This window comes from Tauraco erythrolophus, chromosome 21 (assembly GCF_009769465.1).
Source record: "Tauraco erythrolophus isolate bTauEry1 chromosome 21, bTauEry1.pri, whole genome shotgun sequence".
NCBI lineage: Eukaryota > Metazoa > Chordata > Aves > Musophagiformes > Musophagidae > Tauraco > Tauraco erythrolophus.
The window spans coordinates 8,642,104-8,655,737 of NC_141485.1; the positions used below are offsets into that span (position 1 = coordinate 8,642,104).

The following is a 13,634-nucleotide window of genomic DNA, read 5'->3' on the forward strand; positions in this document are numbered from 1 at the left end:
CTTCCAGGAGAAGCTCTGATAGAGAGGTGAAGAGGATCATTTCACACCAATAGCAGCTCCTGTGCACAGTCGGGAAAAGCGATACCACATCTGGCTTTAGCACCTCCAAAAGACTTAGACACAGTATTTTCACTTTAAAGCAGGACAATGTTTATAATGTACTAACTGATGTAATCAGGACAATCCTGGAGCCCAGTTTTCCAAGACGGCCGTTGTTCCAGGCGGGAGCAGGAAGATCTCTCTGGGTTTGGTTTTCTTACCTATATTGGTTTTGACTGCGGAATTTGTATAGCTTGAGCTGCCCTTGTCCCACCAGCTGACATGGTCTGGATGACAACTGCCCCAAAGGGTGGCTGAAGTATCAGTGAGTCCCAGTGACCCCACTGGAGCTGCAAAGGTTTTTGCTTGTGGTGTTTGACTCCAAAGCGCGTGCCCAGAGGCTGCACGCTTCCTACATGGTCTGTCCCTTCCCTTCCACCCACCTCGGTGTCTTGAAGACCTGCACAAGCGAGAGAAACTCGCCGGGCTGCCCGTTCGTGCTGGCACATGTAGGCTGAGGGAGATGGGGCGTGGGGATGCATTTCCCTTCTTGCCTTGTAGAAGACATCACTGTCCTGGAGCACAGAGGCTGCACTTAGTATTTGTATTATAGCATGTTGTGGGAAGTAATCTGATTTCGGAGGGATATTTATTTCGTTCCTCACCCGCTGCTGTTTGGGAAGGAGCCGTGGTGGCTCTGAGCTTGGGGCCAGGCACACCTCGCTCAGGTTGTCCTCTCCTGCAGAGAGGTCTCGGAGCAGGTTTTGCAATGCCCTGGGCCACAGCCACTCATAGGGGTTTTATTGGATCTTTTTGGGCATGGGACTCCACAGATGGCTGGATTTTGACATGGCTGGCCTGAGGGCTCCACACTGGCTGCGGTCAGTGTGGGACAGATGCCTTGAGGAGACAGCTCCCTCCTTGCCTGTTTAATTTAACAGCTAATCAGGCATTGCCTGGCCGTTCTCTGGAGCTATCCTTGGCTCTGCAGAGTGATGCCCATCCCCTGCCACCAGGTCTGGAGGAGGCTGAGGTGGTGCTGTGAGTGTTCATGCAGTAGTGTCTGTCTGTATTTGGTGGGTACAGCAGTCCTCTGTGTGTGACCTAAGGACGAGCATTTTGGAGCAGAAGGAATCCAAGACTGGAGCCCATGCAGCTCTCGTGTCTGTATGCAGCAGTGCAGGCCCAGGCAAGGGTCTTGTTCCGTCTTCTGAAGGCTTTACTCTTCTGTCTAACTTTGCACCACAGCTCACCACAGTCACCATGGGACATTAGGGTGGAGGAAGGTGACAATATGTTCCTGATGGTGTGAGAGGGTCCAGTTCCGATTCAGTGTTTGGTACCACAGGGAAGAGGCACAGCAATGTTTTACCAGGCTTCCTCTGGAGCCCGACTCCTCCAGTCTTCAGAAGCTTTTGTGTCATGATGAGGCATCTGTGAAAGAAGACAAGACAGAAGAGACCACTGAAAGAGGAGATCTGAGCCTGACCCACAGGCAGATGAACACCACAGCATGTCAGCTTCATTGCTTTTTGCCCTGATTTCTTACGAAGTTTTATTACTTTTCCTTAGTGGGTTGCCAGGCTCTTCCTTCCTTGAATAACAGGCTGCCAGAAGTAACCTGGGAAAGGCCTGGGCTTCCTGCCTGCGGTTCTGCCATGAGGAGGATGTTGCTGGATCTGAGCTACAAAACAATACTGGACCTTGCTTGCTGATGTAGGATTGGTGATCTCTCTCCCTCTGTTCCAAGAGAGGATGAGAGGAGAAGGTGACTTCAGAGGAGTAAAGCAGGTCAGAAAACACAGCTTAAACCTGGTTGACCACACGGGGAGGCAGAGCTTGGGATCTAATTGGAATATAGACACTGACATAATTCCAGTGGATCCTGTCCTGCCTTGTGGAAGTGTTTAGTCAGCTCTTGCTAATCACCAGGAAGGTTGCTACATCTCTATCTAGCTCTGGGACTTTCCAAGGGATCATAGGAGCGGTCTCCAAAATCCTCCTGGTTGGTGTATTTGTCTCTGAAGCGATTTAGGAAAATCCCAGAGGGAGTGTTCGTTGTTACAGCCTGTGACAGTACATACCTCACTGGGAGCTGCTGGTTTTAGGAATTTTGGGCTGGTGTTTCTCGAAGGGCTCCCGTTGGCCGGATGGTCCCTGAAGTCACTGCTGCAGCTGAGCTAACACCGAGTGCTTCTTGTAGTGCAACCTGTCTCCCAGTCCGGGGCTTCCTGGGCACCTGCAGGTGGGAGAGTCTGTGCCCATTTGTAGCTTATTTCACCTGAATAGGTCTTTTGGTGACTTGTGACCAGCTGCCTTCATCTACAGAGGAAAGGCACCTGCATTTTCCTCCTGCCTTGATGACCCTCTGGCTCTGCACAGGCAGGATCCCCCAGGAGCAGTTATGGGGACTGCGTGTTTGGCTCTGTTAAGGTCCAAAGTTGTCAGGCTGGCAGTGATTCAGGCTGGAGGAGTCTCTGGCTCCTGTCTCCTCCCAAGGACCATCCCCTGGGAGTGGCTCAGACCTGTGGCTCTTCCTGGTCAGCTTGGGTTAGAATTGCAGAACAGCAGCAGATGGGTCTGAGCAGGTTTGAAGTTAGTGCTGATGGTCTTCTCTGACTGTAAAGTGCTGTGCTGGTCCCTAAGGATCAGCCAGGAGCTGATGGCACTTCTTGGCTTTCTGTGGAGGCCGTGTGGTCTTTGAGATGCAGGGCTGGACTGAAACAGGTGGTGGGTGAAGTGCGGTCCCCTGTGTCCCCACCACCCCTGGGGTGCAGGTCTGTAGGAGCGGCTCCTCAGACAGGATCAACTACAGTGTCAACAGAGCATGTTATCACACCCATCATCTGGGTTCCAGCTCAACCCTGTGATGTGGCCAGGAGGGGGTTTGGGCACCAGCCACATCTTTCCTCTCCAAAGTCGGCATAGGCTTCCCGAGGGCACCCGCCGCTGGCCGTCACTCTGAGGTTGTACGAGACCAAACTAGGGACAAACTTGGAAAGGACAAGGAGGAGATTCCCCAGCCCCTCTATTTATTTGTAAATTTAATTGCTGTTTTTGCCTGTGTGGTGGTGGTGGTGTATAAAGTATTTCACAATATTTGGTCTTACTGGCTTCGTTCTTTGGGGGAGACTTTCAAGAGCATTGGAGTGGTGATGCACCCATCTCCTGTTGTCGGTCGGTGACGGGCTCCTGTTCGTGCCTTCGCTCCCTCCTCGGCTGCAGCCGGCTCTTGCCTGGATCCCCGAGAGCTGGGAGGGGGCTGCCTTCTCCCCAGCCCCAACCCCGGCTCGTGCGTGCCGTGCTGGTTTTGCAGCCAGAGCTGGGTCCGGAGCACGGCGCGGAGCATCGCTGCAGGTGCGCAGCAGGAGGTAGCCACACACGTGCTCAGCATCCTGCTGAAGGCCTCACCAGGGCAGGGACCAGCACCCTGGTTGTGAGACCATCCATCACGGCTGGCTGCGATACCCCAATGGTTCGGGATGATTTTCTGCTGAAGGCTGAGATGTTACCTGGCGAAAAAAGTCTTTGAAGTGGAGACTGTTCTATATTTAGTGGTTTCTTCTCTAAACCAAAGGGAAAAGAATCTGTCTTGGTCAGTGATTTCAACTTTATCCCTCCTATGGCATCTGGAGAGCTGGAGCGAGTGGCTGCGCCATGCCGGGGCCGTGCCGAATGCCGGGTGCTGAGTTGCCAGCCAAGGCTTTCCAGCTCTTGCCTACCCCCAACCACCAGCGGTTCCTCTGGCTTCCAGTAGAGATGCATGAGGGTTTCATTAAAACAAAACGATGCAAACGACACTGTAAAAGTCTTAACAAAACTTCCAGTACTCCGTCGTCCGGCAGCTTTAGCAGCTCAACACTATCTTGTAGGGAATGATTAATTCACTAAGATCCTGTAGGCCTCATGTAAGTTACCAGAATAAAGACGATACTAGATGTATAAATGGATGATAACCTTTTACCCGTACAGTATGTATTACAATTTTGTAGCTTAGTCATTTTTTGGCTATCAGATTTTGTTAGTATGATATAAAAAAAAAAGGTTTGACTGCTAATGTCTATTTTGTTATTTGATTCATTTTATTTCTTCCTCTGTACAAAAGCTGTACAAATCTGTCTCTGTAACGACTACAGATGTGTATTCCTGTACCACCCACCCCTGTCCTGGCTTGCTGCTGTGGTCAGCTCGTTACTAAACAATAAAATCTGTGGCTGAAGTCGGGTGCCCTGGGGCTGCTGGGGGTGTGTGAAGGGTGTAAATGGGTGGGGGCAAGGTGGGGGCTTTCCCTTTGCCCCCCGAGTGTGGGACTTGGACAAGTCCCTGAGCCGTACCAGTGAGCCATGGAGGTTGCTGTGGGCTGGTCCCGGGGGCAGCTGCAGTTGCTGCCGGGGTCTGTGCCAGCCCTCAGCCCCATGTGTGGGTCTGGGTAAGTGGGTAAGCCATGCTGCTCCCCAGCCTGGCCTCCTCTTCTCCTGTCTTCCCACTACATGCCCATACGGATGCTCTGTGGTTATGCTGGGAATTTACTGCAGGGCTTGGTCCTTTTGTTTTTTTCATGGTAAACCATCTTAATTGGGAACTTCCTTGGCTGCCCATGCCCCCCACTCTGCAGCACCCCATACAGCAACAAAACGTCCATCTCTCCTGTGTTTTCCTGCACCCATGGACTATAGATCCTTTACAGAAAAGCAGGGCTTTCCCAGTACTGCCAGCTGCCTTAAGATACGTGAAAAAAAACTAGAATGCTTTTTTTGCTTATTTCCTGGCTGCTGCTCTTCCTGGACTTCTACAGCATTCTCCACCAGGATTGCCTGAAAGTCTTAAGCTCTTTCCAAATAGCTGGTGGGATTTGCAAGTGGTGGGTTGATGCCAGAGTGATGCCTCAGGACCTTTACAGGTGGTTGATAATAAGACCATGACAACTGGCCATGCAGCCTTATTCCGGAGCTGAAACATGCTCTGTACAGTGTGCTCCATGCTATCCTGCTGTGTTATTTTTTTCCAGGTAAGAGTTGCTGTCAAAAACAAATAACTTGGGACTTTCTGTTTCCCCACCAGCTCCCTGGCCCTGTGCAGTGCAGGGGCTCAGAATCTGCTAAAATAGCTGGGTGAGAACCGTGGGTCCCTGGGTCACAGCATTGCTTATTTCTAGAGCGGGTGCTGATGGCATCCACTCCTGCCGTATGCTTCACTGTCCTCCAGCGGCTGGAAGGAGAATAATTTATTTGAACTTTGCTTGGGAGGAATCTCTGGACATGGGAAGGTCCATCCAGGCTCAGCCCAGCATCAGGGAGCTGATGAAGGGTTTACTTTCCTTGCCCTCTGCTTCACAAGGTGGCTGCTGCTCCTTCCCAGCAGCTCTTGAGAGTGGTGGGATCCTGCTGGGCGAGGGGAGCCAGGCTCCCATGGGTGATCCCACTGTCACAGCTCAGCCCTGGCCCCCAACAGCTGCTTGGAGGAGGATTGTTGACGCCCTGCTCCATCGGTCCCCTCTTTGCTGCCGGGGGGGGGGGGAGGACCGCTCCATCCAGGCTGCCGAGCTGTCCCTGTGCTGGCTGTGAGGTCACCAAGCAAGTCCCCTTTTCCAACCAACGCTCCTGGAGGGATGTGCGCCCAGGGAAGGACAGGTTTTGGGGACAGGAGCCTCTGTCCGGGAGAGCTGGCAGATAATGGCACGTTTTCCATGGGGCCAGCCCTTCCCTGGGTTCTGGGCCGGAGGTAAAGGCTACAGGCACTATGTCCCTGCTCAGGGTGGGTGACTCTGGCTCCATCTTTTACATAGTTCCTCTATGTCCTTTGTTCAGGTGCACGTTTAGGATCAAGTGCCCAAGCCCGGTATCTCATGGAGATAACGTTGTAGCACATCCCTTTGTTTGCAGACATCGTGTTTCGGTGATGTTAATGGTGTGGTGAGGATTAATAAAACATGGGGTTGAAAGATGCCTAAATCACAGCAGGGGAGCTGGTAATCTCTGCCAACAATGATATTTGCACTTGATTTTCCATCTAGCATCCAGGCAAGGAGCGGAGCCCGGGCCGGGGAGCAGCATGGCTGCATGTGCTGCATGGCACAGGGATTCCAACCTGCTCCTCAGGCATTGTGGGTGCCTCAGAAGTGATGATGGGTGGGATGTCTTTCTTCATCCATGTTGGAGCCCTCATCTCCTGGGATGCTGTGCTCATGCCCACAGATGGACGGACACTTAAGAGACGGGTTTAATCCAAAGGTGAGGTAGGGATGAGACACGAAGTGGCCTCTTTTCATGAGGGCCATGAGCAGAGGGGACACCTCTGCGTGGATGCTGCCACCCTGCTCTAACCGCACGTACTGCAGCTGCCTGTGGTCCAGGATCCCCCAGGACCTGCCACTCGAGGGCATGTCCCTTCGGGATGTCCCCTCCGGAGGGTGCAGATGTACCAGGTCTCTGCTCGGTGCTGGCAGACTTGTGGGCCACCAAAGGTGCGATTCTGCGGTCGCAGGGGCTGCCCGTGTCCCCTCCCCGCTGCAGCCCCAGTGCCAGCGTGCTCGGCTTGGGGTGGGCACCACAGCCCGGCAGCCCCAATGCCAAAATTAGGGCTGGGAAGGTGCTGCCTCCCTGGCAAGGCTCTTTCCTCCCCATCTCTTTGCTGCCTAACGAGCATCCTTGTCAAAATAGCTAATTTCCTTCCAGAACAAAAAGTCACCTGAATACGTTTGGAAGCTGTATTGCACTATCAGGGTAATCAGAATTTAATTTGATGCAGTCAAGGCTCTAAAAAGATGTTATCAAGGGGAACATCAAAGCTGGATTCCTGCGCTTGGAAATGCAACTGGAATGCTTAGTCCAGATTTCTCATTTTATTGAAGACTTTCAAAATATCAGTCTAAATAACAAAAAATGAATATTAAGAGTATTTGCAAATTAACGTCTTTTGTAGCTGAACAAAGGCCACTGTCTAACCTACTTCTTTTGCATGTCTGGGACAGTCTCTTATTAAATCCTAATTATACAATTTTGTTGTGTCTAATCATTTCTGCACTTGCAGGAATTAAAACTGAAGCTCATTTCCCCTGTTTGTTGCACCACGCTACTCTTCAGGGTCCCGATCCTGCCAAGCGAGGCTGCACCAGCTCAAGACAGGGGGACCCCGGGGGGACAGAGACGGGGGGAAGGTGGGATGGGAACCTGGGCTGCTGCCTCCTCTCCTCTGTCTGTGTTATTTCCTCGGGGCTTCTCGTCGTTGCCAGCTCTAGGGATAGCTGAGGAAAAGCTCCAGCTCTTACTAGTCAATGTGACAATGTGACAATTTCAAGTTTTATATTTAAGGTACAATTTCAGAAGGAAAAAAAGGCATCTCTGGGCCTTTTGGGTGCCAGGAGGGTTGAAAACGTGACCAAAACGCACCCAGGAGACAGGGTGCTCCTTTTTGGGGAGGTTTTATTTGACCTGGGGGCCATGGCTGCGTTACGACAGGGGCTGATGTTGGGGCAGGGGCTGGCAGTGCCGTGGCCTTCCCCATAGTCACTTCAAATGCCACAACTCCTTTGCCAAGCTCAGGCCATTTGCCACCTGGCGTGTGCCGAGCTGGCGGGGTGGTGGGTGATGGCATGGCAGCCTCTGCAGCCAGCGAGCCCCTTTCTTCCCTTAACTCCCATTTCTGCAGAGCCCCATCCCAAATGCCGTCATCCCCCCACGCAGGGGACATTGGGGACAGGCCTGTCCCCGGCTTTAGCCCTCGGAAATGTCACGGGGGAGCTTTGGGGGAAAGGAGGTTCAGTCAACTTCGTTAGGGAAATAGCACGGATCTTGTGTTCAAACCTTTGAAGTGTTAATTAAAAAGAATTATGCAAAGGAGCCAGGATTTGAAACATTCATTTGAATCTCAATAAGGCATCTGTCTTAAAAATAGCAGTGGGATCCACTAAAGACACAGCAGTTTCGGAGCGAAACGGTCCCGATGTGCCCGGTGCTGTCGGGCAGTGGGTTCCTGCCCCGAATGGGTGCTGCAGAGCGAGAGCCTGCAAAAACACTTTTTGCCTAATATTTACACATCTTGCCTAATATTTAAAGATCTCGAAAGCACTTTGTTCAAAAAAAAAGACCCGGTGGGGGCTGGTGTGGGGCTTGGCTGTAGTGCATGGGGAGGTGGGGAGGTACACAGGCTGGGGAGGGGGTTGCAAGGCTGGGGGCACCTAAGGGCACCCGACATGGGGCAGAAAGCACCCCCTGCCCCCAAACCACCCACCAGCCCCGGCACGGCCCCTTCTAGGGGAAACCAGAGGGATGTGCCTCTCCAGCACGGCCCTTCATTAGAACCCCCAGCATGTCCTGGCCCTGGCTCGTTCCAATAAAAAGCATCCAGGGTATTAATTACCAGATCGGCGGATAACGTCGTTAAGTTTACTTTCGCACCGCGCGGACCCAACGGGAATGTCAATGCTTCCTACCCTTGGTGTCGGAGCCACAAGGGCGCGAGCGGGTGGGCACTGGGTGGGCTGCACCGGGCTGGCAGCGCCGTGCGAGCGCCGGCAGTGAGAACCAACGCTGTCAGTTTGTTCCCGGCGTGGGAGCGGGTGGGCTGCGAGGGCGCAGGTCCTCCGGCAGGGATGGCTTTGGCGGGTGGCGAGTCAGGGGGGGGTCGCAGCCTGGGCAGGGGATGGGGGGTGAGGAGCTTTGCCAGGGCTGCGGACTCGCGTGGAAGGTGCTGAGGGGCAAAGCTGGAGCCTCACCGCAAAATTACGCGGTGATTGCCAAGGCTGGCAGGAGGCTGGAGCTGTAACCAGAGCTGCAGGTTGGATTAAAAATGTATGAATACCAGCCTGACCTTGGGCAGGGCTCGGGGCTGGTGCTCCCCCCACAGCCCCTTGTCCCTCGCCAGTGGGAGAAGGTGATGCTTTTGGCCAAAACATGGCACAGGAATAACCCCAACACCCACCTTCCCGTGCTGGAGAGTGGGATTTCCACTGATGGGGCTTCCCTGGTCCTGCCTGGATGCCTGAAGGCTGCAGATGGGACCCTGGACCAACGGTTGGGCTGTCAGACCCCCCTGGGATGCTGCCGGTACCCACAGCAGCCTCCTGCCCACATGGGCGTGCAAAGGCCTCCCCATCCCTCGCACTGATGAGCAAAAATCAACCCCGGAGCAAACGCTTTTTGTGGCATTTGAAGGCTGGCACAACTGCGGGCAGCTGCCAGGGCAGACAGGTGTGGAAAAAGCAGGTGGGCAGAGAGGATATTATAGAATCATAGAATCGTGGAATGGTTTGGGTTGGGAGGGACCTCAAAGACCATCTAGTTCCAACCCCCCTGCCATAGGCAGGGACACCCTCCACTACACCAGGTTGCCCAAAGCCTCATCCAACCTGGCCTTGAACACTTCCAGGGATGGGGCAGCCACAGCTTCTCTGGGCAACCTGTTCCAGTGCCTCACCACCCCGAGGGAAGAATTTCTTCCTTATCTCCAATCTAAATCTGCCCTTTCAGTTTAAAGCCATTGCCCGTGTCTGGTCACTGCAATATTCACCCCAAACACTTCACCCTGGAGCAGGGAGACGGGCTGGGTTGGGTTTTTTTTTTGCTCTTTCTACAAGTATGTTTGGGACCGATGATGCCAGCTGGGGTTTCGGCGGGAATCCTTGCCAGTTTTACTCAATAGCATCTCTCTTGCAAAAGAATGGGTAACGCTTTCGGGTGCCTCGGAGCGCAGCTCTCCCCGCAGCAGCTCTTTTCGGTGCAGGACAGAATTGCTGCAATACAGCCCCCAAAAAACAGCGGTTAATTTGCTGCAGGCAGTCTTGTTGCTCCAAGCATGAGGGATGGCTTGAAAAGCTCTTTTTTTCCCTCAACCCCTCAAATTCCCCCTCCCCGAGCTGCAGAGCCCAGGACTTTTTCCCCCAGGCTTTTCCTCGGAGGGATTTTGCGGGTCCTGGCCCCGCTCCAGCGACACCAGCTCCGGTGACACCAGCTCCCCGTGGCCACGCCGTCACCCAGCTGCGCCCGGCAGTTGCGAGGGGCTTCCAGAAACGTCCCGCTCTTTGATCTATAATTTAAAAACCATTTTGTTTTGCCTCGGTCTTTTTAACCAGCGATTTGCTCTAGCAACAGAACACAAGAGCCCTTTAGGAAAGAAGAAATAAACTCCTTCTCTCAATTAAATTTCTCCTGACCTTACTAAAACTTTTTCCCCATTCCCTCTTCTAAAGCAGCAGCTTTTTTTTTTTTTTGATTTTTTTTGTGATCTCCAATTCCACCGAGAGACAGACGAAATCAGCATATCAGAGAAAACAACGCTTCTTGTGATGCCCAGCAGTCACTAATTAACAAATTAAAAAAAAAAAAAAAGAAAGAAAAAGAAAGAGAAATCTCTCTGCAGATAGGATTGTTTTCTGGTGATGTTGCCTTTTCTTTTGTCGGAGCAGTGACAAGGAATTTCTTTATTGCTGCAGACAGAGCAGATTAAACCGTCCCACTCACGGTGGTGGGGTTGTGCGGCTCATTTTTTCGGCCCCCCAGTAAAATGCTGTGTCCCCACTTTTCTCCTCGTGTGGTGGGTCCCTTCAGAGATGGGTGCAGACGTGAAGCTGGTGGGGCCGTGCCGCAGCCATCACCACTCCCCTGGCTGGCCCAGGCGTCCTTTAATGAGCATGAGCATCCCCAGAGGATGGGGGTTTGGGGGGCTGAGTCCACCTGTGGGGGCTCAGTTCCAGTGGAACATCTGGAGAACATCTGGGGTTCCTCCCAATGGTCCATCTCCCCTCAAAGGCCGTAGCTCCCAACTGCTGCAGCCCCAGGAGACCTCCCTGAGCAGCCGAGCTGCAGCTCAGCCCATCCCTCCCAGAACTCGGGGGGTTCAGCCCCCTCCGAATGTCTGCCCAGGCTCCTTCTCCAAATTTCAGGACTGTTTTGGCCTCTCCCTCTGCCCGGGGTCGGTGCCTGAAGCAGAGGCTCCGTCAGCAGCTGCTGCCGGCTGCGGGGGCTGAGCCCCCCGTTTGCCCACCGGTGACCAAAGGTGGCACCTGCGGGTCTCCAACCTCATTTCGGTTCATGGTCCTCAACGATGAGGAGCAAAATGGGACCCCTAAAGGGGCATCCCCTGGGCGCAGCGCTGGGGTCCCAGCCCTGCCCTGAGCTCTTGGGGTCTCTGCTGGGGTGAGGCAAAGGGGCAGGACGGTTCCTGCACTGCTGGAGGCGGCCAGATGATGGTCTTTGGCCAAAGGACCTTGGAGACCCTCTTTACCACGGTCCTCTCCGAGGGCTGGAATCCTTCAGAAGGCTCCGAGAAGCGTTGCCCTGCGGAGTATTTGCAGCGGCGATGGGTCGGACACATGCTGGGGGCAGACGGGGTGCTTAGTTCCCCAAATCCCCCCACCATCATGTTTGGCTGGTGATGGTACTTCAGGACCGCTGGTGCCTGCAGATGCCCTGTGGTGCCAGGGAGAGGGGGCCGGCCCCGGGGAGGGCAGGACTCGGGGGCAACGATGAGCACAAGGCTGATGCCAGCGCGGCCGCAGGCAGGACCTCAGTGCTTCCCGAAACCGCTGCCACGGGCACCACGGGGCCACAGCCCCCCTGGGCACAGAGCAGGGACGTGCGCAGCCGCAGCAGCTGGGGGTTGCAGCTGCTTTTTTTCCCCCTTTTTTAATTTAATTGCACTCTCTCCCTGGTGAGGGGTCCTGGTTTTTGGCCCGCAGCGTGCCACGGCGCAGAGCCACGGTGAGAGCCGGAGCCTGTGCCAAAACCCCCCGTCCTTCACGGGCAGCTCCCCCTTATTCGGCTCCTGCGCGCGGGTGACCTAATTAAATTAATTTTGGTGGAAATTTTTTTTTTTTTTTGGGGTCTGGCTTCAAGATAATTAGCCAAAAGCTGCCCTGATTTCTTTCTTCGGAGTAAGATCTTCCGTTTAATTATTCCACAAGTGTGTTGTCACTCACCATTCACGCTCCCAGGGACAGGTGATGCCAGATGCCACTCGGGGACCGGCTCCGGCCACCCCGGCAGGACACATCCTGCCCCGAGGAGCCCCGTCCCACCAAAACCCTCGGGATTCAGCCGAGACTCCCCCCGCACCGTCCTACGCCTGCCACTAAACATGCAATGAGTTTGCCAGGCCTGATGCCACAGGGAGGGATGCGAAGGGTGCTTGGCACCTGCCAAAAAAGCCCCTTCCTCGCTCCTCCAGAAACTGGAAAAAAAAGTGGTTTCTCTTAAAATGTTTTTGCCTCCCCATGGCCCAGAGCGGTAATAAATCATCACTTATTTAAAACAAAACCCAGCTAATGGAGCAGCTGCGCAACGCGTGCGCTTCAAAGGGACAGAAATGGCAGCAGCTTCCAAACTTTCGAGGTTAAAACGCTGTCGAGTTATTTTTAATAGTTTTTCATGTGTTTTAATTTGCCAGTTCTTAATACGCAGCGAGGAACCGGGAAAATGATCATTTCTTCCTCGTGGGCCATCTGCCCGGCCAGCGAACACGGCCGCAGCCTCTGTGCCGCCGGGCAGAGGTGGATGGGGACGGCAGCAGCACCAACGGGGCGGGTGGGACCTGCTGGCACCACGGCGCCTGGCTCTGGTGAATGGGGTGCCCTGAATGGGCATGCTGGGCTGGGCTGTGCCTGGCCCAGCCGTGCTGTGCTGCATTGAGCCATGCTACGGCAAGCCATGCCCTAATGGGTCATGCCAAACCAGGCCATGCCAAGCCAGGCTTTGCCCTGCTGAGTGGGGCTGCGCAGTGCCAGGCTGGACCATGCCAAGTCAAGCCATGCTGAGGACGGCTGTGCCAAGCTGTGCCGTGCCGTGCCGAGCCGAGCTGTGCAGAGCCAGGCCATGCCAAGCTGTGCCAAGACAAGCCGTGCTGAGCTGAACTGTAAGGGGCAAAACTGTGCCAAGCCATGCTGTGCCATGCCAAGCTGTACAAGGCCAGGCTATGCCAAGCCATGCCATGCTGAGCCAAGCCAAGCCATGTGGGGCAAGGCTGTGCTGAGCTGTGCCATGCTATGCAAGGCCAGGCTATGCCAAGCCATGCCATGCTGAGCTGTGCCAAGCCATGCCGCACCAAGCCATGTTGGGCCAGGACATGCCAAATCATGCCATGCCAAGTCACCCCGTGCTGAGCCAAGCTGTGCTATGCTGACCTCAGCCATGAAGGTCTAGGCCATGCCAAGCTATGCTATGCTGAGCCAAGCCATATAGGGCAAGACTGTGCCAAGCCATGCCATGCTATGCAAGGCCAGGCCATGCCATGCTGAGCCAATCCGAGCCATGCAGGGCAAGGCTGTGCTGAGCTGTGTCATGCCAAGCCATGCTGTGCTGAGCCAAGCCTCAGGGCAAGGCTGTGCCAAGCCACACCATGCCATGCCATGCCAAGCCACCTCACTCCGGGCCAAGCTGAGCCGTGCCACGCCAAATGGGGTTATACCGAGCCGAGCTGCGCCAAACCACTCCACACCAAGCCCTATCGAGCCAAACCCTACCAAACCGTGCCAAACCCAGCCATGCCAACACCAATAGGTGGCGATAGGTCCCTATTACACCCCGAAACACACCCCCTCGCCCCCAAAAACGGGCCACCGCGGCCGTGCCGAGCCGAGCCGAGCCGTGCCGAGCCGTTCCGGC

The 13,634-nt window shown here is 54.5% G+C and overlaps 1 protein-coding gene across 1 annotated transcript in view; it reads left to right on the forward strand.

Annotated features, from left to right (window-relative positions):
• CLIP2 (CAP-Gly domain containing linker protein 2) overlaps positions 1 to 19 on the forward strand; it is a 59,945-nt gene extending 59,926 nt beyond the window's left edge. Inside the window, exon 16 of the mRNA XM_009992751.2 lies at positions 8 to 19. Within this exon, the coding sequence (XP_009991053.2) occupies positions 8 to 19 (12 nt within the window). The remainder of the gene's footprint in view (positions 1 to 7) is intronic.
• The last annotated feature ends 13,615 nt before the right edge of the window (positions 20 to 13,634 follow it).